The sequence below is a fragment of the Pristis pectinata genome, chromosome 10, assembly GCF_009764475.1.
Source record: "Pristis pectinata isolate sPriPec2 chromosome 10, sPriPec2.1.pri, whole genome shotgun sequence".
In the NCBI taxonomy this organism is placed as follows: Eukaryota; Metazoa; Chordata; class Chondrichthyes; order Rhinopristiformes; family Pristidae; genus Pristis; species Pristis pectinata.
This window is the reverse complement of record NC_067414.1, coordinates 63,090,514-63,116,851: the sequence shown is the minus strand read 5'-3', so window position 1 is coordinate 63,116,851 and position 26,338 is coordinate 63,090,514. Positions and strand designations below refer to the sequence as shown.

General features: G+C 39.3%; 2 protein-coding genes across 2 annotated transcripts in view; both read left to right on the top strand.

Moving 5' to 3' along the window:
* Positions 1 to 8,502, top strand: part of LOC127574859 (pumilio homolog 2-like) — a 91,600-nt gene extending 83,098 nt beyond the window's left edge. The window contains 4 exon segments of the mRNA XM_052024309.1: positions 958 to 1,083; positions 2,866 to 2,987; positions 3,303 to 3,495; positions 5,697 to 8,502. Coding sequence (XP_051880269.1) covers positions 958 to 1,083; positions 2,866 to 2,987; positions 3,303 to 3,495; positions 5,697 to 5,828 — 573 coding nt within the window. The 3' untranslated portion in view covers positions 5,829 to 8,502.
* Positions 8,503 to 23,688: 15,186 nt separating this feature from the next.
* The window catches only part of LOC127575404 (syndecan-3-like), a 39,602-nt gene continuing 36,952 nt past the window's right edge, over positions 23,689 to 26,338 (top strand). The window contains exon 1 of the mRNA XM_052025246.1: positions 23,689 to 23,872. Within this exon, the coding sequence (XP_051881206.1) occupies positions 23,816 to 23,872 (57 nt within the window). The 5' untranslated portion in view covers positions 23,689 to 23,815. The remainder of the gene's footprint in view (positions 23,873 to 26,338) is intronic.

The following is a 26,338-nucleotide window of genomic DNA, read 5'->3' as shown; positions in this document are numbered from 1 at the left end:
AAGGTGAGGATTCCATTATTCAAAAGTGATCTGTCAATTAACTTGATTTCAGGTGAATCACCCATCTCTCTCTCTAAACCCGGAAAGGTCCATCTGTTGCCTGACTATCCAAATGCTTCCACCATTTTATTTTTTATTTTATTTCCAGTTTCTACAATATTTTGATTTTCTGGTTTGCTGTCAGAATCATTGACTTAATAGCTTCCAGAACCAATTCACACCCAGCTGAGCTTGAAGACTTATTCAAAATTACTTATCTGAGATAAATGTTGGGCACCTGCTATAACTTCAGAGTTTCTCCACCCATGGGCATTTTGTTAAGGTGGTCCAAAGCATGGATGTGTCCAAATACTAATAATGAAATGGGAGTTTCTGTTACTACATGCAACATTTATACATCCCTTAAGTGTTGCCATCTGATAAGGCTTGAGCTTCTCATTCACACTGAAGATTTGATATTGTGGGTCCCTAACTCTGTTCCAAACACAGTAATAAGAATCAACCCAATCTTATTGTTTGTAGTGAGGATATTTGTCATTTATCATCAAATGTAGTTTTATTGAACAGCTTTGCTAACAGAGCTTTTACATAGTTTGTTTTTGATTCCAATTTTATCCAATAAAGTGTATGATTGTTCTGCTTATTGCAGGAAGAGGAGTGAAATTTCTGACCAAATATCTAATGGTTTAGATTAGTCATGTGAAATGGTAGTGATCTACAGCAGCACTTATGCATAATTGGAGAATTTTTAAATCCTAATGCTCATGTCAGAAATATCCACATTGCTTCACCCTTGCCTTTCTGAAAAGAGTGTCTTGTATTGCTCTACCCTCACTATCCACCGCCCCACATCTTAAAACTTTTTACCAAAAGAAAAATCTTGTCAGATTCTGAGGAAGCAAGACATGTTGGAGACAAGTTTGAAGAATTTTACAGTGATTTTGTCATTTATTCTAGGTATTTGTGTTGTCAACGCATCCTTATGGTTGTCGAGTTATCCAGCGTATTTTAGAGCACTGCACACCTGAGCAGACGCTTCCAATCTTAGAGGAACTACATCAGCACACTGAACAGTTAGTGCAGGTAAGGAGAACAGGTAACACATGAAAACAAAGAATGCATGAATTTAGTCATATCTACACCCTCTCATTATTGACAAGGCTACAAATTTGCAGACAAAACATCATTCTATTTCTTTTACAAAGAATTCTGGGATCATTACCATGGTTTTGCTATCAGATTTGACACTTTGGCCCATTTAAGGTCATTGATTAATAGATGGCTAAAAATGGCTGTTTTTCTGGGATGTTACTTCATTCAGTGCTTTGAGGATCACCACCTTCAATTCTAATCAAATTCTAATACATTTAAGAATGGCAATCCTGCGGCTGTATTCAACTTGATATTTAATCACTTAAATTTTGTCATTTGACTTGATCATATTTTGATTTGAGCATTTAATCATATCTGCATTTAAGGGAAAATGTATGTATTGCACTTTTTAACGTGCACTACTTATCACCACTAACATATATCCATTGTCTTTAATTGCAATCTGTTTCCTTACTCATGCACAGTAAACACTATGACACAATGTCAGCCATCTTTTAAGAAAGTAAACAATTTTAGAAAGAAATATATAGTTTATATTGTATATAAAACAAAAGGCAGGTAATGAGTTGTAAACATTTATCCACTTCAACTACTTTCAGCTCCAGCAAGTACTTATGGTTATGTCACTGGTATGTATGTAACTTTTAATTTGCTACCAGAATTTTTCTGGTATGAGACAGAATTTTTCTTTATTATTAACTGGGGTAATGGCAAATGAAGTGTAGATCATTTACATAGATGACATAAAGCAAAGAAAATAGTATTTTAAGGTCATTAGATAGAATTCTCCAGGGAAACAAAATAAAAGGAAATTAGGGAATGTTAAAGAAACGGGGAAAAAAAACAGGTTTTCTTTGGTTAGTCCTAAAATGTTGTTGCAAGTACAGCTTTCTGAAATGTATTATATTTTTTGGTATTTCATTTTGGCAAGTTTGAAAAATTGTGACTTTAAATGATTCTGGTCAGACAGATTACTGAATTTTTTTTGCTAACTAATGAACATACCAACTAGAGTAGACTCTGAATTATTATAAGCAAACCCTCCTGTCTTCACTCTAGCTAGGGACTAGTCCAGCTTCCTCTGAAGACCAATAGTCAGCATACACTGTACAAGTTAGAATTGCATGGCAGAGGGTTGCCCTACTTTGAAAAGTACTTATTGCTAGCCCAATTATGCACCTGCATTTCTTAAATGCATAAAACAAGCTACGGGAGGAATTCAGCGGGTCAGGCAGCATCTGGGAAGGAAGAAAATGGACAGTTAATGTTTCAGGTCGAGACTTTTCATCTGGAGTCCAGACGAAGGGGTTCAACCAGAAACATCCACCCACTGAGTTCCTCCAGCATTTGTTTTTTGCTCCATATTCCAGCATCTGCTGTCTTTTGTCTCCATCTCTTGTTTAAATGCATGTCCCCATATCTGTCACATACTGTCAAATTAAAGAATGTCAGCAAGCACGCAGTTTGTTTACTACTTTAATGCATCTGTCTGTATGCTGCAGTAAATTAAATCAACTCAATTTTTTAAGCTGGGAATCATTACTTTCATTTAAGGCTTTTTCCAGTTTACTATACCACTTAGCATTAGAGGGAACCAAAATTTAACAACCAATCTAACAAAATGCTTGTAACAAAACACTATTGAATTGTATGTGTATATTGATGCAGAAAATGTCAAAAGAAATTAACCTTGTACGAGCAGGAAGTTTCTCTGAATTTATTTGTAAACTCCTTTATTGTTTGTTTAATTAGGATCAGTATGGAAATTATGTCATCCAGCATGTTTTGGAGCATGGACGCCCTGAAGATAAGAGTAAGATCGTTGCTGAAATAAGGGGAAAGGTTCTTGCTCTAAGTCAGCATAAGTTTGCCAGGTATAAGAATTTGTATTTCATGTAAATGTATACTTCCAGACTAATTAATAATAGTAGTAGAAAAATATTCCCATCTACTTTTGTCTTTTTCGAGATGCATTAAGTAGCACATTTGAGCAAAATAATTAGATGTAAATAAAGTGTAATATTTTTGTAAGAATGCAAACCACCAAAAAATATTATAAGCACATCCTAGGTTCTACTATTGTCTTTCATTAAAGATCCTTCTCCCCACCACTCTGCACAACAAAATTTGAAAATGAAAATTTTTTTGTTTAGAGTACTGAACACGATCTAACGACTTTTTTTTCCTAGCAATGTCGTTGAAAAGTGTGTCACCCATGCCTCTCGTGCTGAACGTGCTTTATTGATCGATGAGATCTGCTGCCAGAATGATGGCCCTCATAGTGCCTTATACACAATGATGAAAGATCAATATGCTAACTATGTGGTTCAGAAGATGATTGATGTAGCAGAACCAGCTCAGCGAAAAATCATCATGCACAAGGTAAATTTTATTGATACATTTGATAATTCAAATATTGATTACTATTTAATGTACAACTCATCAATTAAGTAATAAATATATGTGTGGTGATACCCTGATTCATTCCTGATCTCTAGTGCTGTCTGTGTGGAGTTTGCATGTTCTACCTGTGACTTTGGGTTTCCACCAGGTGCTCAAGTTTTTTCTCACATCCCAAAGACATGCAGGTTGTTAGTTTAATTGACCACTATAAGTTGCTCCTAGTGTATAGGTGAGTGGTAGAATCTTAGGGAAAGTTAATGGGAGTGTGGGGAGAATAAAGCAGGATCAGTCTTAGGTGAGTGTAAATGGGTGCTTGATGGTTAGCGCAGACTCAGTGAGCCAAATGGCCCCTTTCCATGCTCTATAATTATGACTCTATCAATGACTATAAGCAAAAAGATTATTACTGTCTGCTCACAGACAATATTTTAAAATATGTAGCTGTGTATTTTGCAATTAAAACTTAGTAAGATGACACTATTCCATTTAAATGGAAAAGCTGGAGATTTTCAAAGCCTTGCATTGTTTTGAACTCAAGGGATATGAGCCCAATGTAGGCACATGCGACTAGCTCAGGAAGGGACCTGGGTCTGCATGGAGACACAAGATGCTGGAATCTAGAGCAACACAAAGTGCTGGAGGAATTCAGCAGGTCAGGCAGCATCTATGGAGGAAAATGAACAGTCAATGTTTCAGGTCGAGACCCTTCATCTGGACTGGAAAGAAAAGAGAAGATGGCCAGTAACAAAAAAGATGGAGGGAAGGGGTGGAGCAAGAACTAGCAGGTGATAGGTGGATCCAGGTGAGGGGGTGATAGGCAGATGAGGGCAGGAATGATGTCAGAAGCTGGGAGGTGATAGGTGGAAGTGACAAAAGGCTGAAGATGATGGAATCTGATAGGAGAGGGCAGTGGAGCATAGGAGGTGGGGAGGGGAACCGGTGGGAGGAGAGTGTGGGTGATGGGCAGATGGGGGCCAGTTGGATCAGGAGGAGAGAGAAAGAAGTAAATGTAGGAGAAAAGGGACGGGGAGGGGGGAGGGGAAAGAGACGGTTACCGGAAGTTTGATCAGTGCAAGAGCTGGTGAGTGATGGGTGGATCCAGGGGAGGGGGTGATAGATAAGGGCAGGAATAATATCAGGAGCTGGGAGGAGATGGATGGAAGTGACAAAGGGCTGAAGATGATGGCATATAATAGGATGGTAGAGTATGGAATAAAGGGAGGGAGGTGGGGAGGGGAACCAGTGGGGGGAGTGTGTGGGGTGATGGGCAGATGGGGGCCAGTTGGATCAGGCTTTGTTAAGCACCTTGGCTCCGTCTGCTGTGCCAGCCAGGATCCCTTAGTGGCCAGCCATTTCATTTCCACCCCATTCACACATGTCCGTCCACAGTCTCCTCCACTGCCAAGTCACAACCAAATGAAAATTAGAGGAACGGCACCTCGTATTCGTGAACATCAAATTCTTAAACTTCCGGTAACCGTCTCTTTCCCCTCCCCCCTCCCCGTCCCTTTTCTCTCTCCTCCTGATCCAACTGGCCCCCATCTGCCCATCACCCACACTCTCCTCCCACTGGATCCCCTCCCCACCTCCCATGCTCCACTGCCCTCTCCTATCAGATTCCATCATCTTTAGCCCTTTGTCGCTTCCACCTATCACGTCCCAGCTTCTGACATCATTCCTGCCCTCATCTGCCTATCACCCCCTCACCTGGATCCACCTATCACCTGCTAGTTCTTGCTCCACCCCTTCCCTCCATCTTTTTGGTTACTGGCCATCTCCCTCTTTCCAGTCCAGATGAGGGGTTTCGACCTGAAACGTTGACTGTCCATTTCACTCCATAGATGCTGCCTGACCCACTGAGTTCCTCTAGCACTTGTATTACATCTGGGTCTGCATGGAAGAATTGGGCCAAAGGGCCTGTTTCCATGCTGTACACCTCTATGACTTTATTTTACTCTTGGTAAATAAAAAAAGTATATTTTCTTCTTTTCAGGTATTGGTAAATTAAAAGATGCAATTCAAATACTTGGACTTGTAGCTCTATCTCTTCTAACATGAACAAATAGGGGAAATATGAACGCTGTTCTATAGTGGGCACTAATTGTTGAAGTAAAATGTTCCTATCAATTTTATGAGTCACTTAAAAAGATATCTGGAATGTTTGTTTTGTTTACATACAGATTCGTCCCCATATTACAACCTTACGGAAATACACTTATGGAAAACACATCTTAGCCAAACTGGAAAAGTATTACATGAAGAATAGCACTGATCTGGGGCCAATTGGAGGACCACAAAATGGAATTCTGTAAATTTGATTTACACAAGAAATATTGGAACCTGTGCTACTTAAATATTTGGTGTGCCAAATGAAACAGGCCTTAATGGTGGAAAGACAAATTAACATTTTATTGTTGCATTCTTTTTTTTATTGATTCCTTCTATTAATTGTAAATTGTATATTTTACCAATCAATTGCAACCAGCATCCAAGTCCTGAGTCTGTATGCATCTGGTTTCTTCTTGCTGGCAGGTTAAGGGAAAACTTGGGTAAAATACAGAATATATAAATTTAACATAATTGTATTGAACAAAATTGTGTATGTTGTAAATTATATCTTGCGAGATCATTTGCTTTTATTTTATAAAGAATTTTAAATTTCTCTAGATTAACTTCAAATTCTGGTAATTTTGAATACATCCTGTGTAACAAAATTCTCAGGCCCAGTGGATTAGTTTAACCTTTAGGAGAAATTGCTGATTAGAATACTACATTAATCAAATAATGGAAATGGGATAAAGTTAAATTGTGCTTCAGCAAGATGCTTGTTGACACCAATATTTAAATAGCACTACGCATGGTTTTGGTATGTTGAAATTTGATGTAATTCAGGGAAGTGCTTAAATGACAGGCTGATATGTAATGTTACTCCTGATGTTTACTATGGAGATGTCGATACTCAATAGGGTTTTATTTTTTGAGATGAACACTGCCCTGCTTTTCTATTTCAGCAATGTATAGAAGTGATGTATATACATATGTATTTAACCATTGGACAAGGTGGCAGTTAAGGAATCATTATGATGCACATAACCTAAATATACAAATTGTCTGAAAAGTTGATTTTTTTTTCTAAACAAAATTTGGCTTTTCAGTCTATTTTGCAAAGATTTGAGGGAATTTGTATTTTTGAATACCTAATATAAGGAAGTTTATGAACGTGTGGCAGTTTTATTTTTACTTTTTCAACTTAAAAAAAAAATAGAAATCTTGGGCATATTTGAAAATTAGGGAATCATTGAAGACTGGTCTTGGTAGCCCAACATAACGCATGTAAAAAAAAAATGAAACTGATTTTACTTCTAAATACATAGTGTATATGTGTGGACTTGCAATTTATAGATGTAAGTTTACAATTTGAAAACAAAAGAGAACCTGCGATTTCAATGTTTAATCACAAGCTTGGCTAACTTGGTAGTAATGCATAGTTTGGTTGTAAAATTGTACATTTGTAAACCTGATGCTGTAAATGTTAAGATGTCTTTTACCCTTCAGAAAACAAAGTTTGCATCTTAATGTACATTCACTAACTTGCTCCCCTTCCCTCGCAGAGTGTTGTATAATGTAAATTTCTTTAAATCAAGAGTGATTTTTTTAAAATTGTATCTTTATATGGCTTAAAAAAAAGAACTAGCTTTTTATCTATTAGGACAGTATGTTTTGTTTATAATTGTAGGTATTGAGATTCTGTTCATATGGTAATTTTTGAAAAATTTACAATCGTAATGTTTCCTTGTCTAAGTAAAAGTTGTGCATAGTCAAAATTGAAAGGAATAGATCAAGGCATCCAGTTACCATGGAAACCAAACTTACTTTCCATCTCAAAAGTGAAATCCTTTTTGTACAGAAAAGTACTGTATTTTGGAATTGTCTACCTTAGTAAGTGGAAGTATGTATGATATTGTCAAATTTTTATTTGAACATGCGGTTGTAACACTACATTATAGATGTACATTTTACGGGAGGCCTTATGTACATTTCCTGATGACGTTTTGCAGGCAGAATTGCAACCATATATGTATGATTAATAGTTATTTGTATTCTTTGCCTCTGGAAATATTTTGAAACGTGCTTTGTATATTCAGTTTCTGAAAGATAAGATTGTGATTGTATTTTAGTGATCCTTGAAAAGTCAGTATTTTGTATAAACAGAATGACTTTTGGATTTGGAACAATTGGGAATTATTTATCTTGATGCCTTTGGATGTGATGTCCTTAGCATTGAAGAGATAAAAAGTTGTTTTCATTAGGGCTGTGCAGGCATTTTTTTAAAATGTGTACTAAAAGATCATTGAACTTAAATTATTCAAACTAGTTCATATTTCAATGTTAAATCTTTAATATTTTGATTATTTTATTCTATCAGTTTGGGCAGTCCTTTTTTTCCTGCTATGACATCTGTATTTTTCAATCTGTCATTGATTAGGTGTACTAAGGCTCTTTGCTTTCTAGTTTTTAAATTGCTTTGCAGAATTTAACCTCGTTTGAGAGCTGCAAGAAGTTCATCATCAGGAAAGATCATGTTGGCCATGTTTAGATAATTGGCTGTTAGCCTACAGAGTGCTTCCAGCCCTGTAGGTTTGTTAACATCAGTCAGCACAGCCCTAGTTTCCATGGCAGCTATTTATTTGCTGTGTTAAGGAGGTCACTTTGTGAGATTGTGCTCTAGTTTTAGGTTGAGTAGTAGGAGACTAGGTGAAAAAGATGATGAAGTTTTAATTAGAATTGATATCAAGTGAACAAAACCACTAGAGAAAGCTCTGACACTTCCTTGGGTAGTTGATGGACCATTTTTGTGTTATAATGAGGTCTGCCACCTGGCTCCTTGGTAGTTAGACTAATCTTGTATTCATTTTTGTATATGCTGTACATAAAAAAAATGTGAATAACGTATGAATTAAACCTGTTGTGTTTTCAGTATGAAAATGTCTTATTTATTTCACCTCGTGTTTATTGAAGATTAACAATGTGAAAGTATCTGCCAATTTAAATTACGCATTTTGCAATTCTGTAAGATGATTTTCCAACACGGTTACCAGTAATGTAGGTGTAAAGGGCAAGAATGAGGGACCATGAGCCACCAAGGAGCAAATGATTCTCTGTGGGAAAGAATATGCAATTATGAGAGGATCTTGAGTCATAAGTAGCACCCTGCTTACATAGTCTCCAGCTTCAGTATTTTACAGATCAGATAATAGGTTTTTGAATGGGAGGCAAACTCTGGTAGCGATAACATTAAAGTTTTGCAGATGGAATTCGAGGAACAAAGTTCTAGATTACCTCTGAGTTTCTGTTCCCTAATCTATCTTTGATTGCTCCCATTACTTTTTGCTGGATTAGACACAAACATTACAGGCTGACTCCTACTTTCTCCCATGCTCTAAAGTATACAGATGTTGACCTAATTCAGAGTTTTAGCAAAATAAGAGAAATAGAAGATAGCAATCTCAATTTCAAATCACATCATATTAAAAAGGAACAAGATAATTTCAGGATATACACAGAACTTTCAGATAACAGATAATGTAATTTCTCACTGCAAAATGAATAAATAATTGGAACTAGTCACAAACACATGAAAGTCATGATTATTTGAATACTGCTTTTTTTTACTATCTTCACAGATCAAATATTCCAAAATATTATACAGTTTCAATCCACAAATGTGGACTACCTCTCAGTTTCATACAATTTAAATTTGTGCACAGTAGTTTAAAGTGATTGCAATACATTCATTGTCCAAAGGATGTCTCCATATCCCAGTGTCATGCAGAAATATATCAGTGGGCTTTGCAGCTTGACAATTGTGTGAAACTAATTTTCCTATGGGATAATAATTGAATGCTACTCTTTTTTTGAATGTGGTTGTTTGTTCTTTTCATACATGTCAAATGAGCTCAATTGTTGGCTTTCTCACTCAGGTGAGCTGTGACATGAAGTACCATACTAGGGGACTTGAGCACAAACCTCGCAGCTTGATACTCCAGTGAAGAACTGGTAGAGTATTGTACTGTAAGATATGCTGCATTTTGGATGAGATGTTAAACTGGAGCTCATCTGTTCGCTCAGATATTAAAAAGTCCCATGGCACTGAGGGAAGAGTAAAAATGTAATTCCCCAGTATTCTGGTTGTATTTATCCCACAAACATTACTAAAATAAATCACCTGATCATTATCACATTGCTGCTTGTGCTTGCTGCAAACAAATGGACTGCCCATTTCCAGTATTATGAGTGACATGGAAAATACTGTTACTAATAAAAGCACATTGAAAAAGGCACAATTTATAAAAGGAAGTCTATATGAGGAAAGAAAGAACTAGGTAATGCATAACATTCATTATAGCAGACACAATGAAGTGGGATGATTTTGAGATTCATTTTGATTAGAAAGATGATCTTGGTTTCATGAATTAAACATTTACATGTGTCCCACAGGCAAGTAAACCAGTGTTAAATATACTTTGAAATAGAGTAGCTGAGAGGGTTATGGAAAAAAGTCCAGAGCTTAAAAGCCAATGATGGAATAGCTGATGTGCACAAGAGGGAAGAATTAGAATAACTCCAATAGGGCGAGAGGAAGCTGCAGGGATTGGGAAACTGAGGTCAAAGAATGTCTTGAAAGCGGGGCTGAGGATTTTAAAAACTGAAATGGTATTGGATCGGGAGTCGGTGGAGCTCAGCATGAGGTTGATAGATGAATAAGACTTGTAGTAAAGATATGGGCAGCAGAGTTTTGATGAGCACCAACTTCTGTTGATAGAAGATGGACGGCTATTGGAATAATTGGTGCTTTATTGATTATTGTGTGATTAATCAAAAAAATACAGAATGGATAAGGGTTTCAAAAGCAAATTATCTGAGCTGGGGCAAAATTGTGATATTACAGAGGGTAAAGTTACGATGTTACAAAGGTGGAAAGGAAATGCATTAATGGCAGGGGTTTTGTGGCTGACAACTCAGTACTGTGTTGAAAGCAATACTGAGACTATGGGAAGTCTAGATCCATTTCAGTTTCCTGAAGGGGAATGGTATCCAAGCAGCTATGACAAGGTCCAAAGAACTGCCTGGATCTTGTGGGGAAATGCTGACAATTTCCTGCATACTGTATGTTGCACTATTCGGAATTCTTACAGAACTGTGAAATTCCCAAATTTGTTGGCTGCTTTGTTAGTACTTCCCAAATGTTTTACAGTTTGGATTGCTTGTGGAACCCAACAATGGAGCACAAAGTTGTAGCAATGCTGCTGAGGAATTTGCCTCAGGAATCTCCACCTGGGTAGACTTGTTAAATTTCAATGGAGGGGAACAGACACGAGGGTGTGAAGTAAATACAAGATTTAGATTTTGTTAACTGAGTTGAGTTAAATACTTGTTTAAAAATGGTCTAGATTTTTATGTTTAATGTTTGAAATTTTTGTTATTATTTTAATGGGCCAAATCTTGCTGATGATATTAACAGATCTATGGTAAACTGTTGGCATCTGCCCCCTTGGATGCAGGATAGCTCAGATCTTTGGCACATGAGTATTCAAACATGTAAGTCACAAATCTTCTGATGGAATTCAGCCAGTGAATCTGTCAGTACCCTCTGCTGTTGCATTCGCTCCAGCATTGGAGCACAAACTCCAACACTTTGGTTTTTAGATCCTGTGCCAGAGAAGACCTGGATCTGGAAATATGAGCTCATTTACTTAAATGGTTATTTTATGGTTGCAAGAAAGCGAATTACACTCTTAAATTATTTGTTGGAATGATCTCTTAATTACAAAAGTGAGTAAATATGACAGAATCATGGAGCTGGGAAACAGGCCCTTCGGCCCAACTCGTCCATGCTGACCAAGGTGCCAACCTGAGTTAGTCCCATTACCTGCATTTGGTCCATGTCGATCTAAAACTTTCCTATCCATGTACCTGTCCAAGTGCCTTTTAAATGTTTTAATTGTACCCACCTCTACCACTTGCGATGGCAGCTTGTACTCACCACCCTCTGTGTGTGGGAAAAACTTGCCTCTTGGGTCCCTTTTTAAATCTTTCCCTTCTCACTTCAAACCTATGCCCTCTAGTTTTAGACTCCCCTACCCTGAGAAAAAGACTGACCATCCACCATATCTATGACCCTCATGATTTTGAAAACCTGTATAAGGTCACCTCTCAGCCTCCTTTGCTCCAGGGAAAACTGTCCTAACCTATTCAGTCTCGCCTTATATAACTCAAGCCCTCCAGTTCTGGCAACATCTTTGTGGATGATTTTTGCACCCACTCGAGCTTCAGCACATCCTTTATACAGTGCCAGCGACCCGGGTTCAATTCTGGCTGCTGTCTGTAAGAAGTTTGTACGTTCTCCCTGTATCTGCGTGGGTTTCTTCCGGGTGCTCCGGTTTCCTCCCACATTCCAAAGACGTACGGGTTAGGAAGTTGTGGTCATGCTATGTTGACGCTGGAAGTGTGGCGACACTTGCAGGCTGCCCGCAGAACACTATGCAAAAAGATGTATTTCACTGTGTGTTTCGATGTACATGTGACTAATAAAGATATCTATCTTATCTATCTTGTCTTATATGGTGACCAGATCTGCAGACTATGCCACTGGGCCCCTCGAGCCTGATCAACCACTCAAAAAGATTGTGGCTGATCCGACTGTAATCTCAACCTTCAATTCCCACCTACCTCCAGTAACCTTTTACCCCCCGGTTTTCAAATAGCTGCATACAACTGCATTAAAAAAATTCAACGACTCTACTTCCAACAGCCTTTGAGCAAAGTTGGCATAGATTTCTCATTAGTCCTCATATTTCCACATCATCCAGGAGGCCATTCTAACCATCTATGTTGGCTCTTGGAGCATAGCCGTCCATCTCATTCCTCTGCCTGTCTCCCTGCAACCTATTCTCTCTCACAAGCCTATCAACTCTGCCTCCCATCTACACGTGGAGAAATTGGCAGTAGCCAATTAACACCAGCATTGCTTTGGGATGTGGGAGGAACTGGAGCACCTGGGGGAAATGTACATGGTCATGGAGAATGTGCAAACTGCAGGTTTTTGGAGCTGAGGCAGCAATACCTGCTCTGTCACCCATGAATTTATGTATGGGAAATCAAATGTGACTACTCCACTGGAGTTCTTTGAAGGTTTGTCTAATAGAATAATTAAGGGGGAACCAGTGCATGTGGTGTATTTGGATTTTCAGAAGACTTTTGTTAAGATCACACACAGAAGGTTGATCAAGGTTAAAGTTGGTGTAATGTACTGACAGGGACTGGGAATTGGCTATCAAAGAGAAATCAAAGAGTGGCAAGTTGTGACTGGTATAGTACTGCAGGGGTTGGTGCTTGGCCCAGCCACTCGCAGTCTTTCTCATTGATTTGACTGAGGATCAAATCAATATTTGGTGAAAGATTGCACAATGTTAATGTTCAAAAGGACCTTGGTATCCTTGTACACAAGTCATTGAAAGTGAACATGGGTGCAGCAAGTGATTAGGAATGTTGGGCTTTAATATGAGAGGATTTGAGTACAGGAGTAAAAATTACCATCTGTAATTACTTGAGCCTTGGTGATGCTGAGCCTTGAGTATTGTGTATCGTTTTGGTTTCCTTACATGGTATATTTTGCAATGAAGATTCATGATTTCCAAGGAAGGCGGGTTTGCTATATGAGGAGATATTGAGTAAGTTAGACCTGTATTATTTAGAATTTTGAAGAATGAACGATCTCATTGAAACTTCCAAAATTCTCAGAAGGTTCACAGGGCAGATACAGGGAAGATTTTTCCCTGTTTAGGAGCGCAGAAGCAGGGATCGCAGTCTCAGAATAAGGAGTAGGTCATTCAGAACTGAAATGAGGAGAAATTTATTCACGGAATGTGGTTGTGGATTTCATTCAAAACTAAGATCACTAGGTTTCTGGATTTAAAGGAATTGCAGGATATGGGATAGTGCAAGAAAATGGTGTTGAAGTAAATGGTGAGCCATGATCTTGATGAATGATGGAGCAAGCTCAAAAGGCCAAAATTGCCTGCTCTTGCTTGTAATTCATATGTTCCAAAGGCACATGACATTAAGAAGAAATTTCACTGCATCTGTCTTAAATGGACTAATCCTTATTTTTAAACAATGACTCTTTGCTATAGTCTCCCATTAGAACAGACATTCTCTCCATCCTGTCATGACCCATAGGATCTTGTGTATTTCAGCTGAGTCTCCACTTCAGAGATATAAACCTAGCTTGACCAACCTTTTCTCACCCATTCCAGGCATTAGTTGGGTAAACCTTCTCTGAACTGCTTCCAATGCATTAACATTCTTCCTCAAATAAGGAGACCAACACTGTACACACTAAACCAGATGTGGCCTCACCGATGTCGTAAACAACTGAAGTAAAAGGTAGCTTGAATTTTAAGGAGATTAACTTTTTAAATAAAATGCAGAAAACTTTGTTAATCTTTAACAATTCTGAATGTGTCTGTAATATTTGAAAGTATCACTAAAATTTGACAGATTTTACAATGGCAAAGTTGGTGGTGTGGTTTTGTTGCCTGCCAAATGTTTTCCGAACAGGTTTGTAGGCCGGACTTGTCTGGGTTGCCCACATGACTTTATTATGTCACTGAAGGCTCGGCTGTGCTGATCGGGTTCAGCAGATGTCCACCACCAGGTTAAGATCCCAAGCTAAATAAATGTGGGGGCAATGGGGAAATCTGAAAAGCATGAAGACAGCAGGCCCCTCTCACCAAAATTGGGCCAACGTTTTTGTCAGAGGCATTCAGAAACTTGCAAAGTTTTTGGTTTGATGGCTTGGTAAGGCAAAGAATGTGCTTAATAAGACTCAATTTATTTTCAGCAATTTCTTCAGCATTGTGTTATTCAAGGCCTTTCTGCAAGAACTCTCCACTGTGGATCAAGCCAGCTTGTGAGTGAAAGTTGATTACAATGGACCCACAGAGGTAAGTTGTATCTTTTGCACTTAAGACAGCAGAGAGTGAGAGTGGCTCGCCAGTGGCAGGAAATTCTGGGCTAATTACTTCATTCTTCTCCATAATAAATTGGAATTTTTGCCTCTCTAATTTTGGATGTCAGACGTATACTGGACTGGAGACACAAGAGACTGCAGATGCTGGAATCTGTAGGAGCACACAAAAAGCTGGAGGAACTCAAATGAGATTAAGGGTCTTGACCCAAAACATCGACTGTCCATTTCTGTTCATAGATGCTGCCTGACCTGCTGTGTTCCTCCAGCTTTTGTGTATATACTGGACTGATTCAGAGTTGTAATGATGAGATGGAATTGAATGCATCAGCATGCCCATGGAGCCTAATATGCCTTTGAATGATAACATTGAGGGAGGACATGTGGGTACAAAATAGAAGGGGTTATAGATAGATCCTTGGGGGGTCTCTAGGGGGCAATAGTGTGCTAATGGGGGGCGGGGGGGAGCCATTGCAGCTACTTCTCTGGCTATTATTAAATAAATAAGAATAATTCCACCAGTTGGTCAACGGAGGACAGGAATTGGAAGAGGGTGAAGCAGTTAAGTGTGATGAATGTCAAATAGGTCGAGGAAGAAAAGTTGATCTCAGCTAGGGTAACAATTTCTGAGGTTCATAAAGACATTGGTCCTGAAGAAAGGGCCAAGAAGGTTGAAAATGGGGATGAATGTTGAAGACAGGCCAAGAAGCTTACAAAGACAGGGATGAAGGGAGATAGTGGATGCATCAATTGTCATCCTCAAATTTCATAGAATCTATTATGATTCCCACAGAGTGGATAATAGAAAATGGAACCTGACTATTTAAGAAGAGAGAAGACAGGGAGCTACAGACCAGTTAGCCTGATAAGAGTAACAGAGAAAATGCTGGAATCTAAGGAAATGGAAGCATGACACTTAGAAAACAGTAATAGAGTCGACAAGAAAGGTAAGTCACATTTGACAAATCTGTTAGAGTCTTAAGTTTGTAAATAGTAGATTAGATAAAGAGAAACCAGTTGATGTAATGTTTCTGAACTTTATGAAGGTCTCCATGCCAGACAAAATTAGAGGACATGACATCAGGGGAACATTCTGGCAAGAATTGATCAACAGATGGAAAATAGTAGGAATAAAGTCATTTATGGGTTAGGGGGCAGTGACTAGTGAGATACCACAGTGATTGGTGCTGGGATTTCTGCTGCTTAACAATCTGTATCAGTGATTTGCATGCCAGAATCAAGTACAACATATCTAAATTTGTTGATGATACAAAGCTAGATGGCAGAATGGGCTGGGGAAGATACAGAATGGATTTGGGGCAATATTACACTGGTTATGTAAATGGACAAGGATGTGACAGAGGAAATATAGTGTTGAAAAATGTGACGTCATCCACTTCAGCAGAAAAAGACATAAAGGCAGAGTTTTGCTTCAATGGTGAGAGATTGAAAGGTGTCAGTGTTCAGAGGAAACTGGATGTCCATGTGCACACATCACTGTGTAGGAAAGCCAATGTTACATAAGCTTTTACTGTAAGAAAATCTGAGCACAAGAATAGATGCATCTCACTCCAAGTATATAGATCCCTGGTAAGACTACATCTACAATATTATTGTACCTACAGGGAGGATATACTTGGAAGGAATGCAGTGAAGGTTCACCAGAATCATTCCTGGAATGGCAGGTTTGTAGTATGAGGAGAGATTAAGCAAACTGGGTCAATATTCCAGAGCTTGGAAGAATGAGTGGTGATCAAATTGAAATTATTATGGGGCTTAACAAAGTAGAAAAGGAGTTGTTGGTTCCCCTTGCTGTGGTGACGAGGACAATGGCCACAGTCTCAAAATAAAGGGTTGGCCTTTCAGGAAGCAGATGAGAAGAAATTTCTTCACTGAGAGGACACTAAATCTTTGGAATTCTATATCCAAGAGAGCTGTAAAGGTCAGTCAATGCGCATATTCTGATTTAGATAGATCGTAAGGGAATCAAGAGATATGGGATTAGTGCAGGAAAGTGGTGCAGGGATAAAAGATCAGCAATGATCTTATTGAATGTCTTGCTCCTGCTTTTATTTCTTCTGTTAGACTCATCGAGTTATACAGCAGGGAGACAAGCCCTTCGACCCGATTCGTTCATGCCAACAAGTTGTCTACCTGAGTTAGTCGCATTTGCCTGCATTTGGCTCAGATGCCTCTAAACCCTCCCTATCCATCTACCTGTCTAAATGTCTTTTAAATGTAATTGCACCCATCTCTGCAGCTTCCTCTGGCAGCTCATTCCATGTACCCATCACCCTCTGTATGATAAAGTTGCTCCAGGTTCTTTTTAAGTCCTTCACCTTAAACCTATGCTCTCTAACCCTGCCTTGGAAAAAAGACTGTGGCCATTCACCCTACCTACGCCCCTCATGATCTTATATACTTTCATAAGGTCACCCCTTAGCCTCTCACGCTCCAGGGAAAAAAAGCCCCAGCCTATCTAGTCTCTCCTTATAATTCAAGCCCTCCAGTCTTGGTAACATCCTTGTTGAGTATTTTCTGCACCTTTTCCAGCTTAATGATATCCTTCCAATAGCTGGGCAACTAGAACTGCATACAATACCATGTGTGATCTCACCAATGACTTGTACAGTTGTAACATGATGTCCCAACTCCTGTATTCAATTCCCTGAATGATAAAGGCAAGTGTGCCAAATGCCTTCTTCACCACCCTCTCAACCCAATTGACGAGAATCTGCTCCTTCTGGGAGCCTCACTTTTCAGTAATAACTATTTCCATTGATGTAGTATCTTCAAGGTAGTACAACAGCTGACCCACAGAACAGCTAGGTCTTTACTCCTATTTTTTCATTGCTACATAACTATCACTGTGAATAAGAAATTGGTTCACAATGAGACTGAAGCCGAAATGTCAATTCAAATCGGTGCAAAACCAAGAACATGGGCAGAATAATGGTAGTGAGCAATAGAGAGAGCTGGAGTGAAGGATGTGAAAAGGATGCTCTTGTGTTTTTACCTAATGTGTAGTTACAAGGAGGAGAAAACATCTTTAAATATATGTATCATTTATAATCTTAATCAAAAGGTGTCATAATAACATGGATAGGCCAGCCTCATTAGCAGTTTTAACTGTACTGAGGGATGATGAAGAGAACAGAATAGAATGAATGCAAAGATTTTGGAGAGTTATAGTCCTGGAAGAGATTACATAAATAATAAGGGGCAAGTTCATCAATGAAGACTTGAATTTTAAAGTTAAACTCGGGTGCTAATTAGGTTAATAAGTACAGGGATGATCGACTAACCAAACTTGGTGCAAATCAGGATACAGGCAGCAAAGTTTTGGATGACCATGTTTACAAAGCAAAGAGTGCTTTGGAAAATTTAATTTTAGAGGTTACCAAGTCATGCCTGAATGTTTCAGTGGCAGCTGTGTTGAGGCAAAATTGGGCAATATTATGACAGTGGAAATAACTAGTCTTGGCAGTAAAATTCAGAATCAAATAATACATTAAGGTTTCAGACAGTTACCAGAGAGAGGAATGGAGTTTGTGGCAAAATAACATAGATCATGATAGGATGGTTTATGCGTTTCCCTCAGTATTTTGTTGGAGGCAATTTCTGCTCATCCAGTACTAAATGTCAGATAAATAGTTTAAAGACAGAGGGGCAAGTGAGGTGGAGCTGGGTGTATGAGCATGTGTGTTTTTGGGTGTCGCTGCTGTAGTCTAGAAAAAAAGGGAGTCAAGGAAAAATTCTCATGGACTCCAGAGGTAATGGTGCAGGAATGGAAAAAGAAGCAATTGTTGTGACTCTCTAGCTGTGACTAGACAAATAGGGATACAACCAGGTCACAATCAGACAAGATGTCATTTGTGACTCTGATTGGACCCGCCTCTGCTCTGTGAATGGGCAGAAATCTGATTGGAGAGATCCAGACACAGACTTATAAGAAAGGCAAGCATGAATTTGGAAGCTAGAAAATGCTCAAGGTCTTTGTAGAGGAAGTGGGCAAAGGTGATGAAGGCAGTTTGCAGGGACAGAGGAGTCAGGGCTTGGATTTTTTGTGCTTAATTCAACTAGATATTATTGTAGAAATGGCAATGATTCTCAAACACCTTATTTCAAATAAACTCTTTTCAAGTTGATTAGAATCACTGACCCATGCAAACTGTGATGCTACATGATATTCATAAAAATGATATGCTGTTTCATAGTTTCAATAATGCTTTAAAAAACAACCTCTGTGATCATATGGCGATCCTTTTTCTCTCCACAGCCAAATTTTACTTAAATCTTAAAAAAGCATCAAAATGTTTCAAAGCTCCTTGACCTTTCACAATAATTATATGTACCTGAATATTTAACTCAAACTGACCTGCACAACCCTAATCCTACCTCTGCAATGGAACACTACAGACCACCTCTTGCACTACTGTGGACTTGTCTCTGATTGTGTCTTTTTTGCACTAATATCTTGTTTTTGCACAGTGTTTTTTTCTCTCTCTCCACTGACTTGTATAGTTTATATTCCGTGTGTTGTCTTTACCCATGTGCCAATGGTGCTGCTGCAAGCAAGTTTTTCATTGTACCTGTACCTCACCGAAATGTTCCACATATCCCACAAAGTGATAGGCATAGATTGGACTCACACAGCTTCCCACTGTTACACCTTGATTTACTTAGGGCCATTCAGCCTACCTTATCCGTGCCGTCTCCCAACAGACAATCCCATCAGTTCCATTCCCTTTCTCCATACTTCCTTGTACTCCTGCAAATTATTCTCCCCCACTTGCCCATCTACCTCCCTTTTGATTACTTTGCCACTTATCTACTCAAAGAGTCAACTTACAGTAGTCATTTAACCTACCGGCACAGCCTTGGGATGTGGAAGGAAACTGGAGCATGCAGCAAAAACCCACAAAGGCATGTGGAGAACATGCAAACTCCACACAGATGGTATTTGAGGTCAGGAAGCAGCCCCGGTTCCTGGATCTGTAAGGCAACAACACTACCTGCTGTGCCACTGTGCTCATGTAGAAGGAGCTGAGTGGAGTTCCTGTACCTCTACCACCACATTAATGACTGTGTCAATATTCAAAAGTTTCATCACCTTTGCAGCTAATTGCTATCCTGGCCTCACTTTCACCTGGTCCATGTCTGACTCTCCCTTTCTCTACATTTCCATCTCTGTTCTATGGAGTAGGTCGGTGGCCATAAGAGTACCACAGATTCTCACAGGTAACCTGACTAAACATTGTTCCAAGCTGCTTCCTTTAAGAACTCCATTCCATTCCTCCTGTTTCTCGAGTTCCATCATATCGGTTCCGATGACAGCACCTTCCACACTTGTGTTTCTGATATGTCTTCCTTTTTTCCTTAACTGGGCTTTTAACAATGTCTTTCCCATTGCCAGCACTTACATCCCCTCTCTCATTCCTCACAACCACAGCAAAAATGGTGTTCCCCTGGTCCTCACCTTCCACCCCACCAGCCAGGATTTTAACAAGTTTCCGCATAGGAGACTGATCCAAAAGACTAGAGCCCATGGGATCCAGGGCAAGATGGCAAAATGGATCCAAAATTGGATTCATAATAGGAGGTTGTGGGTGATGGTTGAGGTTTGTTTTCTTGATTGGAAGCCTTGTGAATAGTGGTGCCAGGACCCTTATTATTTGTTACGTACATTAACAGTGTGGATGTGAATGTAGAAAGTACATTTAGTACGTTTGCAGATGACGTGAAAACTGATGGTGGTGTTGATAGTGCGGAGGGTAATCTTAGGCTACATAACATTGATCTAACATGGTAAATTGGGCAGGGCAATGACAGATGAAATTTAATCCAGTTAAGTGGATTACAGGAGGAATGGAATGGAGTTCATTTTGAGTGAACTAGCAAGGCCAGAAAATACACAATGAAATGTAGGACCTGGAGAATATTGAGGAATGGAGGGACCTTGATCTACAAGTCCATAAGATCCCTGAAGGTGGTGAAGAAGGCACATGGGATACTTGCCTTCACTGGCCAGGGCATAGAATATAAAATCAGGGATGTAATGGTACAACTTTTCAAACATTGATTGGGCCACAGCTGGAGTCTCGCATGCAGTTCTGATCACCACACTATGGGAAGAATATGATTGATTGCACTGGAGAGGACGCAGAGGAAATTCACCAGAATGTTGCCTGGAATGGAGCATTTCATTTATAAGAAGGGACTGGATAGGTTGGGTTTGTCTTCCTTGGAGCGGAAAAGGCTGAGGGGGATTGATTGAGGTACGCAAAATTATAAGGGTAGATAGTTAGAAACCTCTCCATAGTAGAGATGCATAAAACCAAAGAGCATAGGCTTATTGCAAGGGGTAGGAAGTTTAGAGGGGAAATGAGAAAGAATTTTTTCACTCAGAGTGGTTGGAATCTGGGACACCTTGCCATTTTAGTGTCTGGATGAGTCTCCAAGGTATAGAAAGCTGTGGATCGAGTGCTGATAAGCAGGATTAATAATAGATTGTTTCCTGATGTTCAGCATGGATATGGTGGGGCGATGGATCTTATTCTATGATTCTGCTCTGCAGTGAGCTTCCTGTGCTTATCACTTCAATGCTCGCCCTCTGATATCGAAGTCTTTGGCTTGCTACACTGTTCCAAGGAGGTCCAACATTCATTCAAGGAGCAGCACCTCACCTTCCCGCTTGGTACATTACAGCCTCTGAGAGTCAACGATGAATTCAACGATTTCAGGTAATCAGTCACTCCAGTATTCAGTTTTCCCCACACCCCTCCCTTCCCCCCCACCACTTTCTGGTATTTCAGATTTCATTCACCACCCTCAGACATAGCTCCTTTTATTCACTCACCTTTACACTCTTTCAGCCAGCACCACCATGCTTCACTCAAACTCAACCCCTCCTAGTATTAACCGTGCCTCAGACATTCCCTTTTGTTCTCTCCACTCCTCTCCCATTCAAAATTAAATTCTTACATTTCAGACTTTCCACAGTTCTAAGGAAAACTGTTTGATCTGATGTTACCTTTTGGGCCTCTCTCCACAGATGCTGCTTGAGTATTTTTAACAGTTTTTTAAAAATTTAACAATCAAAGAGCAACTGACTCCAACTGAACACAAGTTTTGCAAGATTTCTATCACTTTTAGCTTCACCTCAATTCTCTTTCGTGCGCAGATAAATTTTCTCCATTCCTCTTCTGTGAAATTCGCATCCTGACAATGGTCCCTCCCCCCCCCCCCCCCCCCCCCCCCCCCACATCCCAAACCCAAGATCCTGTCTTTGTTGTTCTGTGGCTTTGCTTTCACAAACATGTTTTCTGTTCCTTTCACTGCACACACTACAGACTCAGGTGTTGAAACAGCCAAACTTTCACATTACATTTCCTTTCTGGAGAAATATTGCTAGGGTAGAGGTGGGGAGGATGCATCCCAAGCAAACACGTCTAGAGTGATTCATCCACAGGTCTCCACAAGTCACTAAAATTATGAGCAAGCATGACTCCAGTGACTTCCAGCACCCACACCCCTTTCCCAAACCTAGCACAGGTTTGGCAATGTGGTGGCTGTTCAGCACTACCTCTGACTGTTTGTATAGAAGTCCATGCTTAGTATCTTGATGTGAATGCAGCCAGATTCACCTCCAATATGAATGGTTGGTGTAAGGAGGAAGCAGATAAGCAGAAGATTTTCTAGTTAGTTTTATAGTTAGGAAATAGTCAATATAGCACAACTAACTTGGTAGAAAATATAATGGAAAATGTAAAGGTTCAAGCAGCACAATGGTGAAGCGATGCAGATTGCAGAGCTGTTATCTCTCAGCTCCAGCAGTCCACATGTAACCCTGACCCCCAGTGCTGCCTGTGTGGAGCTTCCATCTTCTCTCTGTGCCCACATTGATTTCCTACAGGTGCTCCAGTATCCTCTGATATCCCAAAGATGTGTGGCTTGGTATGTTAATTGGCCACTGTAAATTGACCTTGGTGTGGAGGTGACTGGGAGGGAAGGGGCAGGGGAAATAAAATGAGATTGGATGTTTGAAGGTCGATGCAGACTCCTTGTATTGAAGGGCCTGTTTCTGTGCAGTATGACCCATGACTCTGTTGGGAAAGCAACATGGAAAAGGATAGAAGATAGCAGAATTTAAACCTTTCATTTTAAAATGAAAACATTTTGACAGTTTATTGTTATTGTTAATGTTATTTTATAAAAACATGACAATGAATAGCTTTATTACTGGACCATTAAGGTTTGTTTCAGCCCTTGATATTTCTGCTCAAAAATGGGAATTGGGTTAAAACAAATTTCACTCTTGATGTTATCATGGCTTGAAGAAAAAATACAGAGAATATCAACTGTTATAACTGAGAACTCTTTCGTCTTCTAAATGGAATAGTAAAAACATTCTCTTTGGTGTTCTATCTATACGGCCTTTTTTAAAAATAGCAAAACAGTTATCACAGAGTAAAGCCATTTGGCCCCTTGTGGCTGTCCTGCTGCTACTTCCACTGAAGAGGTCCTTGCTCTCCACCCACATCATTGGTCTTCATGTTACCCTACTGTTGGATGGGCATGCAATGGAAGGATAGTTTCCCGATGTCCTTCATGCATCCACAGCAACGTGGTAGATCAGATGATACTTACATTATTATCTTTCATCCATCCTGCCACATGTTTATGGCACCAGTTGAACCTGGCTTTGGGTAGTTAGATGCTGCCTAACCGGATAGCTATTCCCAACGCTTACAGTTTTTTTTCCGGTTGGAGAAAATTATATTGTTACGCCAAATCTTTTCTATCACGTCATTGTAAGAGTGAAGTCAACACATTCTCCTTCTCTAAAAAAAAGTCCGTGTTCCCTAAAAGGGGCCACAACAATTTTAAATATAAACTAAACCAAACACTGGAAACTCTAGAAAACGCCATTTCTTGTATCCAGCACACACACCAGTCCAGACAATGAAGTATTTTGCTTTTTTAATCTTTTTTTTTCAAATACAGATTGATAATTATAACTTAAATAAACTGAATGAACAGGTTTTCATTTCCGACCCAGGTGACTAAAGCAGTAGCAGATTTGCCGCAAGCAGTTCTTATCTCTGTAATGTACAGCGTGGGCGGGTGGTTGGGTGTGCGGCAGTGACGCCGGGAACCGGAGCCTATATTAGTTCTCAGCTCAGAAATATTAACTCAGTAAAGGCAGCTCCATATATTGATAAAGGGGGATTTCTTTGCGGAATTTTTAAAAAAAAGTTAACAACGAAGATGTCAAATTTCAGTCTTGCATTTCTTCTGACCACGGTATTTCCCACCGTCCTGCTGGTAAGTGTTGTGGTTTGTTGAATTGGTTGTATAACGTGTGGTCTTTGATCGAAAGTGATTACAGACCGAGGAGATAGGAAAGCATGGTCCTTATCGCAGTCAGAACGCCCCGAGATCGAGCCCTGAACAGGGGAATTAGAGTTTAATTGTTCTTTTAAAATATTGTCCCGAGACCTGAGAACAAAATTGTCCCCTGTAAAAGGACGGAAAATGATAGGATCGGATTTAATGCTAAATTGGATTGTGCCCAAGAAAGGGTTACTCACGCGGCTCCCGGATCGGTCTGAATTCCCTTTAGGCGACATTCACCCGACTAATGCAATACTTGTCTGGGAAGCGCCCGCGAAGTTTACTTCTCACACACACACACAGACACACTACCGAACCCGAGCTAAATTGTTACAGACCGATTATCGTCTTCTTGTAACTTTCTTGTCCCTTTTGTTCAGTGTTTAACTGAAGAGGAAACAACTTTGCTTTGATCCTTTGATTTACTACTGCCGTGTACTCTAAACTTTTAGACATCACAGTGGGTGACATTAATGCCCTAGACCAATGAATGTAATCTGCGTGAGGTACAATTACCTGAAGGCTTAAATGTGAGCCAGGTCTATTCTGAATGCACTGTGTTATCAACTGCTATGAAAAGTCTTTCTCAGGGAAATCTAATGTGATTTGGATAAGTGAGAATACTTCTGTTTTCATTTGTTAACATTCTTAAACTCCGACGTGACTTTCTTTTATGACTCCCGAGATACTTGGAATAAATACAAAAAATACTTCTGTGTATTTCTATCAACGTGCTTTAGTAGCCTATAAAGAACATCAATAACAGCATTATATTTAGAGTGTTTAAATATAATCTAGACTCAGTGGTTTGAATACTTTAGCTATTTACGGCCCAAAAATAACCAGAACAGCAACTTCAAGATACCCGTGTTCCTTCAACAATTAATTGTTATTTAAGGGGAGCAGTGGAGAGAGGGGGCATTAGTCTAACTAATGCTTACTTTGCATAATTTTTTGTTTCATACTGAGTTGTGTTGAAGTGATTAAAACCTGGTTGGAAAAGTGTGATTAAAACTTCATAAAGATCAACTCGTCATTCAACCACCTCCCGAAGATCCATTCATTTAAATGGCGTGATCAGGACATGATGCTAAATCCAGTGCAATAGTTAAGACTGGGCAGCAGTCAGGATAACCAGAACTAGTATTATCACTAACCAACCTCTTGGTGACCTAAGTCTGTCCTGGCGGGCCAATAGGCTTACACTGATGAGTGGACCATGGGTGTGAAATGTGGATGGACATCAACATTGAAATACATAAATGAGCTGTCACAAAGCCGAGTCTGGTAGTTCAGGGAGATCAACCTCTACATTTGCCAAGTGATAGACAAGACTAAGAACTGAGAAATACTGACATGGTCTGAAGATGGTCAGAAGGCTGAAAAATGAACAGCATCCTCCAGAGCTGCATTGGTCTCAAAATGCCTGGATATGTTATTGACCTCACTGAATCTGCCACAATGTACAGCTTGTGTGAGAAGCATTCATTGCCCATCCCTGCCTGCACATGTACAACGGCACTGTAAGTCCCGGAAGAAGCCAATTTGATTGTTTTGTGAAAAGATGTAATTTAAATGAGGCATGTACCAACACTTCAGAAAGTTCAGTCATGATTTAAGCTGCAGAACATTTTGATTAGTCTTAATGACCTGCCAAATGTTTTAGCCACTTTACAAAAGGAACTATGGTCTTTCAAATTGATATTATTGGATATGATTTGACAGTAATTATTAAGAAAACATATGTATTTGTATGAGATGTTTGCAAGGCCCAATGGTTTCAAACAATGTCCTTCCATCTTTGACTAGCCACCACAATCATTTTACTTCCTTACTCTCTCCAATATGTAAGGAATTTAAGTATGAATAGCCCAAATCCACTTGAAAGAGTTAAATATTCAGTACAGTCTTATGATAAAATCCTTACTGATTTTGATCTAATGAAAATCTTACTGACTTTGATCTTATGATGGATTGGTACTAAATTTACTACTTATTGGGTATCGGGAAGTGGGCAACATGCAGTTGATGTTCCAATCACTGCATGTTTCCGGTTTCAATCTTAGAATGTCACTTTCACCCTTGTATCATTTTGCTATTGTAGAGTAGCTTTACATACACTTGGTTGTAATTAGCTAATTGTTATTGCCTGATTATCAGTCAACCACATAATTAAAACCACTTATCTAAAATATTGGCATGGCTGAGGAATTGACTTGGGTAAAAGCTTTGAATTGGTATGACATTTTCTCCAGAATTCATTTAGAAGTAAAACAATATTCCACTTTAATGGTTGTGTCATTGAGCATCTGTGAAGAAAAAGATAAATTCATTTATATATGACAAATAATCATTGGCCTCTGGATAAGGGTCTTGCAATATTTTTGAAGTTAGATA